The 18,772-nt window shown below is 43.4% G+C and overlaps 1 protein-coding gene across 8 annotated transcripts in view; it reads left to right on the top strand.

The window, feature by feature from the left end:
• ANKFY1 (ankyrin repeat and FYVE domain containing 1) overlaps window positions 1-18,772 on the top strand; it is a 98,078-nt gene that overhangs the window by 9,299 nt on the left and 70,007 nt on the right. For 6 of the 8 annotated variants that reach the window (XR_010110606.1, XR_010110605.1, XM_008962580.6 and 3 more), the window contains exons 2-3: window positions 11,230-11,422; window positions 17,774-17,892. Coding sequence is in view for 6 of the 8 variants with exons in the window: in XM_008962580.6 (XP_008960828.1) it covers window positions 11,230-11,422; window positions 17,774-17,892 (312 nt within the window). In the remaining 2 variants the exon portion in view is untranslated. The remainder of the gene's footprint in view (window positions 1-11,229; window positions 11,423-17,773; window positions 17,893-18,772) is intronic. The other 2 variants (XM_055101835.2, XM_055101836.2) reach the window with 1 other exon arrangement.

Genomic DNA, 18,772 nt, shown 5'->3' with positions numbered 1-18,772 from the left:
GACACTAATCTAGCAAAAAGTTACTACGGCATTAAAATCTTTTACTATACAGAATTTTTTGTTTGTAAGTATAGGTGTTTTAGTTTCATGTGGCTGCTGTAACAGATTTCCACAAGCTAGATGGCTTAAAACAACAGAAACGTGTTCTTATGATTCTGGAGGACAGAAGTCTGATTGAAATCAGTATCACTGGGCTCAAATCAAGGTCTCAGTAGGGCCCTATTCCCTCTGGAGGCTCTAGGAGAAAATCTTTTTCCTGATTCTTCCACCTGCAAGAGGCTGCTGACATTCCTTGGCTATTGGCTGCATCATTGCAGTCTTCAAGGACAGCATCTTCAAATTTCTCTCTGTTCTGTGTTCACAAGACCTACTCTGAGTGGGTCAAACTCCCTCTGTGCCTTCTGTGGTCCAGGCTGGAGTGCAGTGGTACGATCTTGGCTCATTGCAACCTCCGCCTCCCAGGTTCAGGCGATTCTCCTGCCTCAGCCTCCCGAGTAGCTGGGACTACAGGCGCCCGCCACCACACCTGGCTAATTTTTGTATTTTTAGTAGAGATGGGGTTTCACCGTGTTAGCCAGGATGGTATTGATCTCCTGACCTCGTGTTCTGCCCGCCTTGGCCTCTCAAAGTGCTGGGATTACAGGCGTGAGCCACCGCGGCCAGACCCCTGCTCCCTCTTACAAGGATACATGAACAGTTACGTGCTGCATAATGATGTTTTGGTCAATGCAGAGACACTTTTTTGTTGTTGTTGTTGTTGTCATATAAGGTAACATTCACAGGTTCCAGGGATTAGGATATTAGTATCTTATGGGGGTGACATTTTTCTGCCTACCATGGTAGGTAAAGTCGTGTAGTTTATTAAGTCAGAAGATTTCTGAAATTCCTCTGTGTGCAGTTTCTGAATGCACAAAGACCACGTGTGCCACACGGTTCAAGATACTACCAGTGAAGTGAATAAGATGGTTTCTGGGCTCAAGAAACTTCTTAAGTGAATCAGAATGCCACATTAGGAAACTGGTACTTTTGTAGACAGTGGGGAACCAGCTGAAATTGTTTGGTTAGGTGAGCTGTGTTTTAGGAAGATTAATAACGATGTGTGTGGGATAGAATAGAGAAGCAGAAGGATGAGAAGGGCAACAGGAATGATGCTAAGGCCTCAAGGAAATATTGGTGTGATCAGCAAGGAATAGAAAGATGTCACGGTACATCCCAGAGGAAGGAGTTTGTTGTTAGATTTATTGAGGTGTAATTGACAAACAATAAAATGTACCAATTTTAAACTGTCAGTTGACAAATATATACAGTCATATAACCACCAGCACAATCATGCTAGAAGATTTCTATCACCGTAAAAAGTTCCCTTGAACTCCTTTGCAGTCAGTCCCATTCCCCTGGCCTCTGGCAATCACTGATTTGCTTTCTCTTGCTATAGTTTGCCTAGTATGGTTTGTTGTTGTTGTTGTTGTTGAGATGGAGTCTGGCTCTGTCGCCCAAGCTGGAGTGCAGTGGCTTGATCTCAGCTCACTGCATCCTCTGCCTCCCGGGTTCAAGCTATTCTCCTGCCTCAGCCTCCCGAGTAGCTGGGATTACAAGTGTGTGCCACCCTGGTCCGGCTAATTTTTGTATTTTTAGTACAGACAGGGTTTCACCATGTTGGCCAGGCTGGTCTCGAACTCCTGACCTCAAGTGATCCTAGTTTGCCTACTATGAAACTACACTTTCATATGGGATCATACAGTATGTAGTCTTTTTTGCCTGGCTCCTTTCACTTAGCATATTGCTTTTGAGATACATCTGTACCTCATGTGTCTGGTATCAATCCCTTCTGTTTTATTGCTGAGTGCTCTTCCATTATATGGATGTGTGACAGTTGTGTCTGTTTACCAGCTGGACATTCCGGTTGTTTCCAGTTGTTATGAATAAAGCTTCATTGAACATTTAAATAGAATTCTTTGTGTTTATTTTGAGGAAATAACTGGGGGTGGAATTGTTGGCCATAAGGCAAGTATACGTTTAGCTTTATAAGAAACCATCAAACTGTTTTCCAGAATGGTTATGCCATTTTGCATTTCCATTAGCGGTGTATCAGGCTTCTAGCTCTAGTTCTCCAATTTTTTTGTTTGTTTGTTTGTTTTTTGTTACCCAGGCTGGGGTGCAGTGGTATGATCATAGCTCACTGCAGCCTCGAACTCCTGGGCTCAAGCAGTCCTTCCATCTCAGCCTCTCAAGTGGCTAGGACTACAGGTACACACCACCACACTTGACTAATTTTTAAAATTTTTTTGTGGAGACGGGGGTCTCACTCTGTTGCCCAGCTGTTCTCAAACTCCTAGCTTCAAGCTGTTCTCCCGCCTCAGCCTTCCAAACTTTTGGGATTATAGGTGTGAACCACTGCGCTTGGCCTAGTTCTCCAGATCTTTGCCATAACTTTTTAATTTTAGCCATACTAGTAGGTGTGTAGTGGTATTTCATTGTGATTTCAATTTGCATCTTAATTACTAATGATGCACATCTTTTCATGTGCTTATTTACTGTACATTTATCTTGTTTGGTGAACTCTCCAGTTTTTTTGTTCTTTTTTATCGGGTTGTCTTATTGAGTTGTAAGAGTTCTTAATATAATCTGTATACAAGTCTTTTTTTTTTTTTTTTTTTTTTTTAAGACAGAGTCTCATTCTGTTGCCCAGGGTGGAGTGCGGTGGTACGATCTCAGCTCACTGCAACCTCTGTCTCCCGGATTCAAGTGATTCCCCTGCCTCATCCTCCCTAGTAGCTGGGACTACAGGTGCACGCCACTGCACCCAGCTAATTTTTGTGTTTTTGTAGAGACGGGGTTTTGCCATGTTGGCCAGGCTGGTCTCAAACTCCTGACCTCAAGTGATCCATCCACCTTGGCCTCCCAAAGTGCTGGGATTACAGGCGTGAGCCATCATGCCCAGCCTTGTCTGCAAGTTTTTTGTTGGATGTTTTGCACATATTTTCTCCCAGTCTGTGGCTTGCCTTTTTATTTTTTTATGACTTTTCAAGAACAGTTTTTAAAATTTGGTAAAGTCAAATTTAGCCATGTTTCTTCTGTAATTTTTTTTAACAGTTTATCTTTGCTTAATCTGAGGTCACTAAGATTTTTGCTATGTTTTAGTCTGGAAGTTCTGTAATTTTTGTTTTTTTTTTTTAATTTTTATTTAATTTTTAAAAATTTTACCTGTCAATGATTTGAAGCTCATTTTTAAAAATTGTTTTCTTTTTGTTTTTGTTTTTAAAGAGACAGGAAGACAGGGTTTCCCAGGCTGGAGTGCAGTGGCTATTCACAGATGTGATCATAGTGCTTTATAGCCTCAAACTCCTGGGCTCAGGTGATCCTTCCTCCCCAGCCTCCTGAGTAGCTGGGACTTCATCTGGCTCTAGAAGGGCTACAGTTTTAACCCTTACATTTAGATATGTGATTTTGAGTTAGTTTTTATATGTAGTGGTGTCTAGGAATAGGGATTTGCATTTTCATATGGATCTCCAATTGTTCTGGTCCCATTGTTCTTTCCTCATTGAAATGCCTTCACACCATTGTCAGATCATTTGTATACGTCAAAGTCTATTCCTGGATTCTGTTATTTTCCATTGCTCTGGATATCTATCTTGATGCCAGTTTGATGCTGTCCTATTTACTGTAGCTTTATACACAGCCTTGAGTCAGGTAAATGCTAAACCTTTTTCTTTCCCCTGCCCAGAATTTTTTTGGCTATTCTAGGAACTTTGCATTTCCACCCAAATTTTAGAATCAGCTGTCTGTGGTTATGCATGCCTGTAATCCCAGCAGTTTAAAAGACCAAAGTGGGAGGATCCCTTGAGGCCAGGAGTTCAAGACCAGCTTGGGCGCCATACTGAGACCCTGTCTCTACAAAAAAATTGGCCAGATGTCGTGGTGCTCACCTGTAGTTCTAGCTGTTTGAGCCTAGGAGTTTGAGGCTGCAGTGAGTTATGACCAGGCCACTGCACCCCAGCCTGGGTGACAGAGGGAGACCCTGTTTCTAAGAAAAAAAAAATTAGAATCATTCTTTCAAATTCTACAAACACAGTTTGCTGGGATTTTTATTGGGAAAGTATTGGATCTATAGACCAATTTGGAGAGACCTGACATCTTAACAATATTGAGCTATTGAGCCTTCCAATCCATGAGCGTAGTATATAACTCTCTGTTTATTTAGGTTGCCTTTCATTTCTGTCAGCAGTGTTTTATAGTTTCAGTGTGCATGCATTGCACATTTTGTTAAGTTTATCTCTAAATATTTTGTATGTATTTTGTATGTAATGTATGTATACTATTAAAAATGCATTATCATAGCCCGTACATTGGTAACCTAGAGCTTTGATAACATGAAATGAAGTAGGAAGAAGACTTTGATTTGAGGAAGATACGAAGTTTGATTTTGGACTTGTCGAGTTTATAGTAGCAGTCAGTCATTCTTTCAGCAGGAGCTGTTGAAGGAAAGAGATTTGGGTCCATTTTTATAGCAGTGACAGTAAAGTATGGGTATGCATGAGACCATGTTCAGGGAAGAAAATTTAGAAAAAGTTCAGATGTAGGTCTGCACCTTGCAGCACTGTGCCGTTTTAGAAAGTGGGTAGTCAGAATAGGAGGTGAAGGGTCTGTAACAAGGTTAGGAAGAAAGCTAGAGGACAGAGTTAGGAAGCCAAAACAAGAGTTTTAAGAATGGGGTGGTTGAGAGTCGGAGGCTACAGAGAGGTTGAGGAGCTTGAAGAATAAAGAAAAGGTCATCAAAGTGGGTGATTTGATCATTGTGACTATTTAGTAGAGTGATGTGGGTTGAAGCCAAGTTTCAGAAGGTTAGGGAGGTAAGGCAGGAAGTAGTGACCAAAGAGGACTCTTAAGAAATGGGTGGAGAAGGCAAAGCGTATGATAGACTGTGCAGTCAAGAGCATAACTGTGGGGAAGAGATGTTTGTCTAGGGGTGGGAGGCATTACTGTGAGCCTGTTTCTGAGGGTGAGGAGGTAAGCTTGGAGACAGGCATATCTTGAAGATGCAGTGGCTGCTGTTGTGGCTTAGAGTTTGGTAAGAAGTGAGAGGTTACAGAATTCTAGGCGTTCCAGATAGATAAACTGCTTTCTTCCCTTTTCATTTGGCTCTGGCTGTCATTTTAACGTCCTAATTCTTTAAAATCACCAGCAGGGGGACAGGGCTTGTATGGCCTCTCAGCCAAATCTGACCTGAGACCTGTCGACTTGTTTTTGTGCAGTCCTTAAGCTAAGAATTTATTTATATGTTATAGATGTAACATATAAAAATAACTTATAAATATGAACTATATTTTAAATATTTTAACCTGGTTGAAGAAAAATCAAAACAATGTATCATGATGTGAAAATTATTTGAAATTCCATTTTCAGTGTTCATAAATAAAGTATTTTTAGGGAAACAGCCACATTCATTAATTTGTACTTTTGTGTTCCAACTGGCAGAATTGAGTAGTGCCCCAGAGACTGTATGGCTCCCAAAGCCTAAAATATTTGCTATGTGGCCCTGTACAGAAAGTATGCCAACTCCTGACCTAGAAGGAAGAGTGTTCTAAAAATCATTCTTGGTTTCTCTTCTGACTGTGCCATATAACTTCTGAAGAGGTAATTTGCTGATTAACTACTTTTTTGCAGTAGACATTGCACTCTTTATTTTAGGCTATTCGTAATAAATGAAGATTTTTTTGTCTTAAGCATGTTTTGTTAACTCAAGAGTGATGAACTATCAGAAAGGATACTTATTGAAAGTCTGATCATAGACTGCACTCATGGAGAACAGATAGGTATTATTTGGAAAGAAATATGAGAAAATTGGAAGTTCCTGGCATTCTTCACTGATACTTAGCGTAGCTTTTTTGGTGAAACTCTAGGTTTTATCTATTATTTAAATTTCTAGGTTTGCTCTCCTCTCCTCTCTCCTCTCCTTTTTTGTGACAGAGTCTTGCTCTGTCACCCAGGCTGGAATGCAGTGGCATCATCTCTGGGACTACAGGCATGCGCCACCATGCCCGGCTAATTAAATTTCTAGGCTTGCTTTTCAAATGAAAGTTGGAAGGGGACAAAGAAAAAACCACGACTGAAAACTGGCCACTTGATGAAGAATAAGTAGGCGGAGGAGTGGCAGCAGCGGTAAACCTTACTAAACCAGACACTGTTCCGAGTGATTTAACCTATCGTAATGACTTTACACATACTTCTCTGACAGTGGTCCCCAGTCTTTTTGGCACCAGAGACTGGTTTCGTGGAAGACAGTTTGTCCATAGATGGGGTAGGGAAGGGAGTAGTTTCAGGATGAAACTGTTCCACCTCAGATCATCAGGCACTGGAGTCTCATAAGGAGCATGCAACCTAGATCCCTCGCATGCGCAGTTCACAGGAGGGTTCACGCTCCTGTGAGAATCTAATGCTGCTGCTGATCTGACAGGAGGCGGAGCTCAGGTGGTCATGCTGACTCGCCCGCAGCTCACCTCCTGCTGGGTGTGGCCCAGTTCCTAACATGCCACAAACTAGTACCTGTCCACGGCCTGGAGGTTGGGGACACCTGCTCTAAGATAATATCATTAGTCTCATTTTCCATGTGAGAAGACTGAAGCACAGAGAGGAAGTAAGTAACTTGCCCAAGGTCACACAGCTAGTAAATGGGTAAGCTGGGGTCAGACCCAGTCAGTGAGGCTCTGGAATGCGAGCTCTGGGCTATCAGTGTGCAGGGAGAATCTTGCAACACAGGACTGACTACCCCGGGTTGCCTTTCTAAGAATTGTAATAATAGCTAATATATTTTGACCACCTACTGCAGAGCAGGTTGTATTCTAAGGTTATTACATGTATTAGTACTTTCAGTGTTTACAACATCCTTGCAGGTGAAGAGAATGAGTCACCTGCCTAAGGTGTATCAAAACTAGGCAGTAGTGGGGCTGGGTTTGATCCCAGTCAGTCTGGCCCTAGAACCTGCGCACTGTAAATTCTCTCTCCATTTTGCTCAGGATAATGTTGTACTTTTTCTTGTAAGAACTGTACAGCTTGGTGACACTTCAAGGACACATTTGCATTGCTGTTTGTAAGCAGACAGTATTCCCCATGGGCTGGTAATGTCTCAGCCATAAGCACTCCTCCATTATGCTGTGAAATGGTATGGCAATTGAAGTAGCTCTGGTAAGTGCTCATAAGCTGCCTGAGTGCATTTGTGATCCTTTGGGTTTCCCCCGACAAAAGCTGCCGGGTGGGGGAGCATCTGTAATTTTATGACTAAGAGCCCCAAATCATGCTAAAGCCCTGCTTTTATCTTGCTGCTTCTCTGCTCATTACCTTGGTAGTTTATATCTTGTGTCATTGTCCAGGCAGCTGCTACATATTTGAATCAGGAATTCTGTAGAGAGACTAGGGCTGTTGCTGTAGATTTTGGAATTTATGTGTATAACTGATATTTAAGGAAATGTGTATGGTTTCCTAGAGAGCAGAGAGGGGGAAGATGGCTGAAACAGAGCTTTCAGGATCTCCTCCATTTGAAGGCTTAGATAGAGGAATCAGCAACTTTCCAGTCATTTTTTTTCTTTTTCTTTTTCTCTCTCTTTTTTTTTTTTAAGACAGGGTCTCTCTCTGTCACCCAGGCTGGAGTCAGTGGTGTGATCTCAGCTCACCACAACCTCTACCTCCTACCAGGCTCAAGCGAGCCTTCTGCCTCAGCCTTCTGAGTAGCTGGGACTACAGGTGCCCACCACCACCCCTGGCTCATTTTTGTATTTTTTTGTAGAGACAGGCTTTCACCATGTTGCCCAGGCTGGTCTCAAACTCATGGGCTTTAGAGATCTTCCTGCCTGGGCCCCACAAAGTGCTGGGATTACAGGCATGAGCCACCAGACCTGGCTGGTTGGGTTTTTTTTTTTTTTTTTGAGGCAGGGTCTTGCTCTGTTGTCCAGGCTGGAGTACAGTGGCACAATCTCGGCTCTTTGCAGCCTGAACCTCCTAGGCTCAAGGGGATCCTCCTGCCTCAGCCTCCCAAGTATGCACACCTCTGGTCCTAGCTACTCTGGAGGCAGAGGCAGGTGGGTCACTTGAGCCTGGGAGTGCAAGGCAACGTAGCCCTGGCAACATAGCAAGGCCCATCTCTACAAAAAACTTACAAATTTATAGCCAGGTGTGATGGCACACACTTGTGGTCCCAGGTACTAGGGAGGCTGAGTCAGGAGGATCACTTGAGCCCAGGAGTTTGAGACCAGGCCTGGCAACATAGTGATACCCCATCTCTACAAAAAGTTTAAAATTTAGCCAGGCATGGTGGTAAGCACCTGTAGTCCTAGCTACTCTGGAGGCTGAGCTGGGAAGATCACTTGAGTTCAGGAGTTTCAGGAGTTTGAGTTCAGGAGTTTGAGGCTGTGATGAGCTAGGATTGTGCCACTGCGCTCCAGGCTGAGTGACAGAGACCCTATTTCTTTAAAAAGAAAAAGAAAAGATCGGGAAAGGATGCAGGGAAGCACGTGAAAGAGACAGAGAACCAGAATCAGAGGATGGTATTGTGGTTGCTGGAGTAAGAGAAGGGATAGACAACAGTGCAATGTGGTGTCAGAGGTCTAGGAGGAGAAGCACTGGCAGGAGTCCATTGGACTTGGCAACTAGAGGGTCATGGGTGAGAGGAGTTTCAAGGGGATGGTGGGGACAGAAGAGGGAATGGCAGGTGAGACAGTGGCGTATGGTAGCTAGAGATGGCAGGGCTGAGGATTTCAGATGTGATGTGGAAGTGGGATGCTTTAATAGATAAGAGACTTAAACTGGCTCATATGCTGACTAGAAGGACCCAGTTGAAAGAGAGACTGGAGTTCGGAGATGGGGTGGTTGATGATAAAGCAAAGGTCCTGAGGATCGAGGAGAGTGATGAGATTTAGGGAGCACATAGGGGGATTAAACTTGGGTAGAAAGGAGATACCCTTTCTGAGGAAGCAAAGGGGAGATGGGAATCATTGCTGGGACGGTGGGAGTTATTGGCAGTAGCTCAGTTTTCTCAGGGTGTTGGCATGGAATGAGGCAGGTTGGATGGGAGATGGGCTTCAGGGCAGTGTCAAGATTTGGAATGTCTGTGATGTGGAAGAGGGAGGGGTGAAGGGACCAAGGCCCGGAGGATGATTGTAGCAGCACTGTGGAGCCATAGAGACCTTGATTGATAAAGCTGCCGGTTTGCATGGTTGCGTAAACCGCCTATCTCATCCCTTCTCAAGACTCCAGAGCTTAGGCGAAGGAGAAGTTTCATGACGGCTTCCTCAGGGAAGCCTTTCCTGACCTTTTCAATTAACTTGCTTTATAGGCTCTCATAGCTGTTTTTACCTTCTAGCTCTCTAATGTAGAGTTGTAGTTTTGCATTTGACTGTTGTAATTATTTTAATTATAAATTATAACAAAAGTTATTTGACTTATGGCTGGGCATGGTAGCTCATGCCTACAGTGCCAGCACTTTGGGAGGCCAAGGTGGGTGGATCACTTGAGGCCAGGAGTCTGAGACCAGCCTGGCCAACATGGCAAAACCCTGTCTCTCCTAAAAATACAAAAATTAGCCGGGCGTGGTGGTGCCCACCTGTCATCCCAGCTGCTTGGGAGGTTGAAGGAGGAGAATCGCTTGAACCCAGGAGATGGAGGTTGCAGTAAGCCAAGATTGTGCCACTGCACTCTAGCCCAGGTGACAGAGTGAGACTCTGTCTCAAAAAAAAAAAAAAAAAAATTGTTTATCTTTGTTTTTCTCAGTAACTCAGGGCTCCAATGACAGGTATGTCAGAGTGCACTTACCATCGTGCAGCGTCCAGCACCTAGTGGACACTTGATAAATGCTTGTTGAGTTTAATTAATCAAATACAGTGGTTCTCAACCTTTTAACCTGCCCCAACGCACCTGTGGAAGATGGCGTGCCTCCATCTGAACCATTATTGACTGCCCTGATCCTCACCTGAAGGAGGATAGGTGCCAGGGTTGGAGAGCATGGTTAATATGATTACAGGCCCTGGAATAAGAATGTTGGGCTCAGATCCCAGCCCGTCCTCTCACCAGCCTTGCAACTCAGGGGAAATCTGTAACCTCCCTGTGCCCCAGTGTCCTCCTCTATAAAATGGGGCTGGTATACAGCAGTACCTACCTCATAGGCTTGTCATGAAGATGACATGAAGCTAGGCACAGTGGGATGTGCCTGTAGTCCCAGCTGTGGGAGGCTGAGGCAGGGGGAACAGTTGAGTCCAGGAGTTTGAGTCTAGCCTGGGCAACATAGTGAGACCGTCATCTCTTTAAAAAAAAAAAAAAAAAAAAGAGGCTGGGCGCGGTAGCTCACGCCTGTACTGCCGACACTTTGGGAGGCCGAGGTGGGTGGATCACAAGGTCTGGAGTTTGAGACCATCCTGGCCAACATGGTGAAACCCCATCTCTACTAAAAATACAAAAAATGAGCTGGGCATGGTGGCATGTGCCTGTAGTCCCAGCTACTCAGGAGGCTGAGGCAGGAGAATCGCTTGAACCCAGGAGGCGGAGGTTGCAGTGAGCCCAGATCGCACCACTGCACTCCAGCCTCATGACAGAGCAAGACTCCGTCTCAAAAAAACAAACAAACAAACAAAAAACAAAAAAAGAGAGAGAGATTAAATGAGGGAATTTATGTAAAGCTTTTAGAAGAACATGTGAAAATTAGGAAATTGTTGTTACTGTTAGTGGTTTCAAAAAACCTAGGTGATTTTGGTAGCCTTTTCTCCTGGAGAATTCCTGGCTTTATGGTAAAGGATTTTGTAGGGCAAGTGCCTGTCAGCATCTTTAGGTACATCTCTTCATTGTCATATACTGTATAATATTGAGCTTCTGAGAGGAGAAATCCCTGTAACCATGATGGTCTTCCTGGTTCAGTGACCAGCACCCTGAAACAAAGCCATTCTTTTTTTTTTCTTTTTAATGAATATTTAAAAACGTGGAGACAGTACGTTGCCCAGGCTGGTCTCAAGCTCCTGGGCTCAAGTGTTTCCCCCTGCTTTGGCCTCCGAAAGTTTTGGGATTACAGGAGTGAGCCACCGTACCCAGCCGTCCAAGCCATTCTCGATCCTGTAGGACTATCACTAAGAAATGGGAGAACTGTCAAGTGGCCAGTCACTTTGGGAGCTTTCCCGTCTGGGATGAGGGACTGGTGAATGCCGCCTGCTTTCCAGCAGCCACGGTGAACTTGACTCTCTGTTTTCCTTGCAGAGGAGGTGGCCAAGTTGGAGAAGCACTTGATGCTTCTGCGGCAGGAGTATGTCAAGCTGCAGAAGAAGCTGGCGGAGACAGAGAAGCGCTGCGCTCTCTTGGCTGCGCAGGCAAACAAGGAGAGCAGCAGCGAGTCCTTCATCAGCCGTCTGCTGGCCATCGTGGCAGACCTCTACGAGCAGGAGCAGTACAGGTGGGAGAGCTCCTAGACACAGAAGGCCCTTTGGCTTTATTCCTGGGCCACACTACAGCTTTTCTCATTCACTTTCTTCCAAAATTTATTTATCTCTAATGAGGATATTAGCAAATCGATTCCCTAGAATAGAAGCCCCTTAAGGCAAGAATTTTTTTTTTTTTTTTTTTTGAGTTGGAGTCCTGCTCTGTTGCCCAGGCTGGAGTGCAGTGGCGAGATCGCGGCTCATTGCAGCCTCTGCTTCCCAGGTTCAAGTGATTCTCCTGCCTCAGCCTCCCGAGTGGCTGGGACTACAGGCGCCCACCACTGTGCCCGGCTAATTTTTTATATTTTTAGTAGAGACGGGGTTTCAACATGTTAGCCAGGATGGTCTCGATCTCCTGACCTCATGGTCCTCCGCCTGCCTCGGCCTCCCAGAGCGCTGGGATTACAGGCGTGAGCCACCGTGCCGGGCCTGAGGCAAGATTTTTGTCTCTCGTTCACTGCTTATCTTCAGCAAAGAGTGCGGGAGTCATGGTGATAGCATTGCTAATCAAGCAGGAATTGACTTACGTGTCTAGGAATTCAGAGGGCAAAGGTCCGTTTCTCTTGAGATGATCAAAGCAAAACAGTCTTGGAACTAGTTGGAGAGTGCATCATGATGGTTGAGGTTGAACTCTGGAGCCATACAGCTTCTGTTAGAAGCTCAGGGCTGGGCACGGTGGCTCATGCCTATAATCCCAGCACTTTGGGAGGCCGAGGCGGGCGGATCACGAGGTCAGGAGATCATCCTGGCTAACATGGTGAAACCCCGTCTCTACAAAAAATATAAAAAATTCGCCGCGCATGGTGGTGGGCACCTGTAGTCCCAGCTACTCGGGAGGCTGAGGCAGGAGAATGGCTTAAACCCAGGAGATGGAGCTTGCAGTGAGCCGAGATTGTGCCGCTACACTCCAGCCTGGGCGACAGAGCGAGACTCCATCTCAAAAAAAAAAAAAAAAAGAAGAAGAAGCTCAGCTGGCCACTTATTAGCTATGCGACTTCAATCTATATGACATACCTCAGGTTCCTGATCTATCAAATGAAGTTACTGCTGCTACTTACCTTTGGGCTGTTGTGAGGATCAAATCAATAGATGCATGTTCAGCACTTGGAACACTGCATAGCACATAGCGCTCAGTTGTTAGCTGTCGTTTTTCTTTTTAAAACTTAAATTGTTTTCACTGGTTATAGCAGCAACAGGATGTTAGCTTTTGTTATTAAGTGAGTTTTGAGGTAGATGTTAAAGGCTGGATAGGGTTTAATAGGTAAAGACAGTGGTATTACAAGTAAGGGCAGTAACTGAGAAAAGCCTCAAAGATGAGGAAATACAGAGGATTTAGATGACATAGAGAGGGGGCCAGCTTAGGGTACTTGCCCATGTAGAGGAGCAGTGAGAGCTGGGAAAAGCAGGGTAGATTGCATGAGGATGCTCAGGTGAGGAGTTTGGACTTGGTCTTCTAGGAAGTAGAGCTGTGTGTTTTCGAGTTTGGGGACTGTCATAATCAGGGTGGTGTTTTAAGAAGATTAACATGTGGCTGGGCGCAGTGGCTCATGCCTGTAATCCCAGCAGTTTGGGAGGCCGAGGCAGGTGGATCACCTGAGGTCAGGAGTTTGAGACCAGCCTGACCAACACGGTGGCACCCTGTCTCTACTAAAACTACAAAAATTAGCTGGGTGTGGTGGTGGGTGCCTGTAATCCCAGCTACTTGGGAAGCTGAGGCAGGAGAATTGCTTGAATCTGGGAGGTGGAAGTTGCAGTGAGCTGAGATTGTGCCACTGCACTCCAGCCTGGGAGACAGAGAGAGACCCTGTCTTAAAAATAAATAAATAAATAAATAAATAAAGATTAACATGCTAATGTTGGCCAGGCATGGTGGCTTACGCCTGTAATCCCAGCACTTAGGAGGCCAAGGCGGGCGGGTCACCTGAGGTCAGGAGTTTAAGACCAGCCTGGCTAACATGGTGAAACCCCGTTTCTACTAAAAATAAAAAAAATTAGCTAGGTGTGGTGGTAGGCGCCTGTAGTCCCAGCTACTCGGGAGGCTGAGGCAGGAGAATTGCTTGAACTCGATAGGTGGAGGTTGCAGTGAGCCGAGATTGCGCCACTGCACGGCAGCCTGGGCAACAGGGCGAGACCCTGTCTCAAAAAAAAAAAAAAAGGCATGCTAATGTCATCTAGGTGAAATTGTAAAGAGAAAAGAGCAGGGTGAGCACCTGTGATGTTGCGTATAGTCCAGGACAGCAATAATGAAAGACTGAATTGGGGTGCTGGATGTGGCAAAGAAACACAGATGTGAATATACATAAGAAGGAAGGACTTGAGCCACTAGGGAGATAGAAGCTCAGTCTACATAAGACTTAGTAAAATTTTCAAATACTTACGACATTTTAAATAGATCACTCACACCTGTAATCCCAGCACTTTGGGAGGCCGAGGCAGGTGGATCACCTGAGGTCAGGAGTTTGAGACCAGACTGACCAACATGAGGAAACCCCGTCTATACTAAAAATACAAAAATTAGCCACGTGTGGTGGCACACGCCTGTAATCCCAGCTACTCAGGAGGTTGAGGCAGAAGAATTGCTTCAACCTGGGAGGTGGAGGTTGCAGTGAGCTGAGATTGTGCCACTGCACTCCAGCCTGGGTGATTGAGTGAGACTGTCTTAAAAAAAAAATCAAAATTTCGAGGATGCAAATAACAGTAAAATAACTCAGGATTCAAAACTGCTATCAACTTAGCCCTTTCTAAATAAAAGAATAATCTATTACATAAAAAAGGAAGTATATATTCTGAGTAAAGGATAGTTCCATAAATTGAATAGATGTAGCTTCTTGTAAAATATAATCCATCGTCTTTTTTTTCCTATTCTTCCATGAACAAGTGAAAACTTTGTTTCTTACTGGCCCAGGGAAGCCTAATGTTTTTCTGTTACAGACACATCTCTCCTACTCTTTGAGGCTCTTTCCCATTAGAACGCCCATCATTTAGTTTCTCAATTACTTATCAATTGATTAGTAATTTTATTTTGCATTCATTGTGTTGAAGTCCTTCTAGGAGACAATGGGAATGAGACTGGGCAGTTTTCTTCCTGTCACCTTTTAGCTAGTTATGGTATGATCTTAGGACTCCCAACAAGTCTCCCTTCAGCTTCTAAAACCTGCCCTAGGCCGGGCGTGGTGGCTCACTCCTGTAATCCCAGCACTTTGGGAGGCTGAGGCAGGTGGATTGCTTGAGGCCGGGAGTTTGAGACCAGCCTGGCCAAATGGCAAAACCCTGTCTCTACTAAAATTACAAAAAATAGCTGGGCTTAGTGGCACATGCCTGTAATCCCAGCCACTCAGGAGGCTGAGGCAGGAGAATTGCTTGAACCCGGAAGGCGGAGGTTGCAGTGAGCTGAGGTCATGCCACTGCACTCCAGCCTGGGGGATGGAGTGAGACCCTGTCTAAAAAAAAAAAACAAGGCTGGGTGTGGTGGCTCACACCTGTAATCCCAGCACTTTCTGAGAGGTTGAGTTGGGCGGATCAGGAGTTCGAGACTAGCCTGACTAACATGGTGAAACTCTGTCTCTACTAAAAATACAAAAATAGGCGGAGCGTGGTGGCGCGCACCTGTAATCCCAGCTACTCAGCAGGCCGAGGCAGGAGAATCGCTTGAACCTGGGAGGTGGAGGTTGTGGTGAGCCTGGATTGTGCCACTGTACTCCAGCCTGGGCAATAAGAGTGAACTCCATCTCAAAAAAAGAAAAAAAAAAAGCCTGCTGTTTATCTAAAGAAGATTGAAACTCTATGTTATCTACAGTTAGGAATGGAGTCTTCATAGGGGACTAAGCTGTCAAGATGTGGTAACTGAAACTGAGGAATCAGTTTCTAAAGCAGACATCTTTTACCAACGTAGGGGAAAAAATACCTTTATCCCATAACATGCATTTTGTTGAAAGATTTAAATAGTATTTTTATGTACATCTTAGTAGCCGGAATGACTGATGTGTAGGTTTTAAAATTTTTTAAGTTGAGAAATGTGGAAGAAACTGGTAGCCTTTTTTTTTTTTTTTTTTTTTTTTTTTAAATAAATAAGAGACAGAGTCTCACTCTGTTGCCCAGGCTGGTCTCAAACTCCTAGTCCTGGCCTCCCAAAGTGCTGGGATTACAGGTGTGTGCCACTGTGCCTGGCCTACATTTCAAGTTCAGGAGAACAGTTTTGTCCCATAAGGTAGTTAAAAATGATGGCTATGTGTAGTTATTTACTGTACTCATTCTTTTACCAAACAAACCTATAGTTTTTCCTATTGAAGTGTTTGAGAAACTAACAAGAAACTATTCGTCTCCTCTCCAGTTACAACATTCTGGTTTCCGTGTTTTAAAAGGAAATACTCTTTAATTGAGTGGAATTAAGTTTTTTAAAAAAATTACTAGGTCCTTAATTGTTTCAACATAGAATCCTCATGGACTGGACTTGTTTGATTTTCTGGTTTTCATTTGTGTTTTAAAAAATTATTATTGGAAATTATTGATGAAATCCTTATCTTTATTTCCCTTTGATATGTCAGATTACAAAAGATAGAATTTTGACCTGACATTCATGAATGTGGTAGAAATTTTCTAGAAACATTCATTTTTGTAATTTTGTGGCTAAAAGTTATACTCGTGGTTGAAACAGTACAGACTGAAAATCTGTTTAAGTTATTAGGATGTAATACTTCATAAATATATATAGAGTTTAAAAATTATTTGTACTTTGTAGGTAGCTTCTTGTTTTCATTAAATTGTTCACACTTTGTCACAGGTTGTGCTGATACAGTTTGATGTTCTGTTTTGCATAGAGTATTCTGTTTCTTCTTTGACCATTAATAATGTTCTACTGTGTTAACAACAGTTTGTAATAATTTGAAATAATAAATACTCTCTTAATCTTGTGATCTAATATCCATTAGTTATAGCTTGGTCTTTGATAGAACTAGAATTGCTGATACTTTCAAATGATGATTCAGTGTATTCTAGACAATACTCTTGTAGCGTAGAATGTGTCTCTGTCAAGCATTATATACAAACAATATTCTGTTTGGGTTTCCTCTTTTTTTTTGAGACAGAGTCTTGCTCTGTTGCCCAGGCTGGAGTGCAGTGGTGCGATCTGGGCTCACTGCAACCTCTGCCTCCTGGGTTCAAGCGATTCTCTTGCCTCAGCCTCCTGACCAACTGGGATTACAGGTGCCTGCTACCATGCTTGGCTAATTTTTGTATTTTTAGTAGAGACGGGGTTTCACTATGTTAGCCAGGATGGTCTCAATCTCCTAACCTCGTGATCTGCCCACCTTGGCCTCCCAAAGTGCTGAGATTTCAGGTGTGAGCCCCCACGCCTGGCTTGGGTTTCCTTTTAAATGGATGGGTTAATTCATGTAATGGTATTTTTTTTTTCTTTTTCTTTTTTTCCATATAGTGGTTTTTGTGTATTTAGTTTCCAAAGACTTTCCAACCTAGTAAATAATTTTAAAGTTGAATATGAAAATAAAACATATAACTACAAGCAGGATGATGACAGTGACTTTGGATTCCTGCTAGCATAGCCATACGGCATGTGTTCGTGTCAGCCTAGTGGGTCATCTTGACGTTTTTGTTAACTGCCCAGATGCTCTCCTCCAGTAGTATCTGACATTTCAGAGTTAAACATAAATATCTATTCGGGAAGATCTTTTCATATAATGGCATGTCATAATTATGGAAACATGTTTTGAAAAGAAAGCTTTTTCCTCACCCCATTTTTTATAAGTAGTTGAGTAAAAAATGGTCAATATTAGGACTGAATGTTTCTAGTGAGAACAGGAGTCCAGATACTGGGTTTCATGTTCGTGACTGCTTGTTAGTTTGTTCACGGTTTTTCTGTTTAACCTTGCTTGAGCGTTACTGTGGAGCATAGTAGCACTGTAGTCTCAGAGTTGTCATCACCATCTTTAACCTTTCTGTCTTTCTCTCCCTGATGGTTTAGCTTGTTTTAGTCTGTATAAAATATCCTCTACTTTTTATGTGAATATTAATTATCCTACTTAACTTGTAGGTTCACCACCGTAAGAATCCCATGAGAAGATGTATTTGAAAGCAGAGCATGCCATGTGAATTAAAGCCAGAATTTATCAATAGAAAACATTTCTAGCAACATACTATAAAGATGACTCATCAGAATTCAGTGCTAGCATATAGGAATAATTCTTCGCTGTAATTTTTTTCTTTTGCAGATGTATGTTGATGAATACTCATGTGTTTATCAGCTGTGAATCCTAGCTATACCTAGTTATGATGACATTTTTCTAATATATGTGGATCTTTTTCTTCATCAGCGATCTGAAGATAAAGGTTGGGGACAGGCACATCAGTGCTCACAAGTTTGTCCTGGCAGCCCGCAGTGACAGCTGGAGTCTGGCTAACTTGTCTTCCACTAAAGAGTTGGACCTGTCAGGTGAGCCTTTGAGTGATCAGGGACACAAAACTGCTAGCGGAAGGGCTCTTGGCAGAAGGTTATGGTGTCTTATTTTGAAATATTTGTGATTTAATGAAAGTAAAATAATTTAGCAATTGATGGCGACCATGAACTAGTTAAATAATTAATGAATCAGTAGGTTGTACTTTTAGGTACTTTGTGTACCTACCTATTTAGGAGGTAATACCTGGCTAACAAATCGTAAATATTTGAGTATCTGCAATGTCCTTATGATTTATAAAATGTAAATATTTTTCCGTACACTCATTTCATGAAAAAATATGCTGTAAATAAGGATTCATGTCCAGAAAAAAATTTTCCCTCAAGTCTAATAAAAAGTCCTGCTGTCAAATTGCTTAAAACTTCATGCTAGATGCCAAAGGACTTTTTTTTTTTCTTTTCTTTTTTTTTTTGAGACAGAGTCTCACTCTGTTACCCAGGCTGGAGTGCAATAGTGATCTCGGCTCTCTGCAACCTCCGCCTCCCAGGTTCAAGTGATTCTCGTGCCTCAGCCTCCCGAGTAGCTGGGATTACAGGCACCCGTCACCACGCCCAGCTAATTTTTGTATTTTTAGTAGAGACAGGGTGTTACCATGTTGGCCAGACTGGTCTTGATCTCCTGACCTTAGGTGGTCCACCCACCTCGGCCTCCCAAAGTGCTGGGATTACAGGCGTGAGCCACCGTGTCTGACCAAAGTACTTTTTCTAGTCTATCAGAACTGAACTCAGAATAATTACTCTGAAGAATAACAATATTCTTTCTTTAACATCAAAAGATGACCATTAGCCTTCAGAATTGTAATAGGTTTGGGTTACTATGTGAGATGGTGGATATGTGAATTTGCTTCACCATAGTGCC

Source organism: Pan paniscus, chromosome 19, assembly GCF_029289425.2.
Source record: "Pan paniscus chromosome 19, NHGRI_mPanPan1-v2.0_pri, whole genome shotgun sequence".
NCBI classification, from domain to species: Eukaryota; Metazoa; Chordata; class Mammalia; order Primates; family Hominidae; genus Pan; species Pan paniscus.
This window is presented reverse-complemented; position numbering and strand designations above follow the sequence as displayed.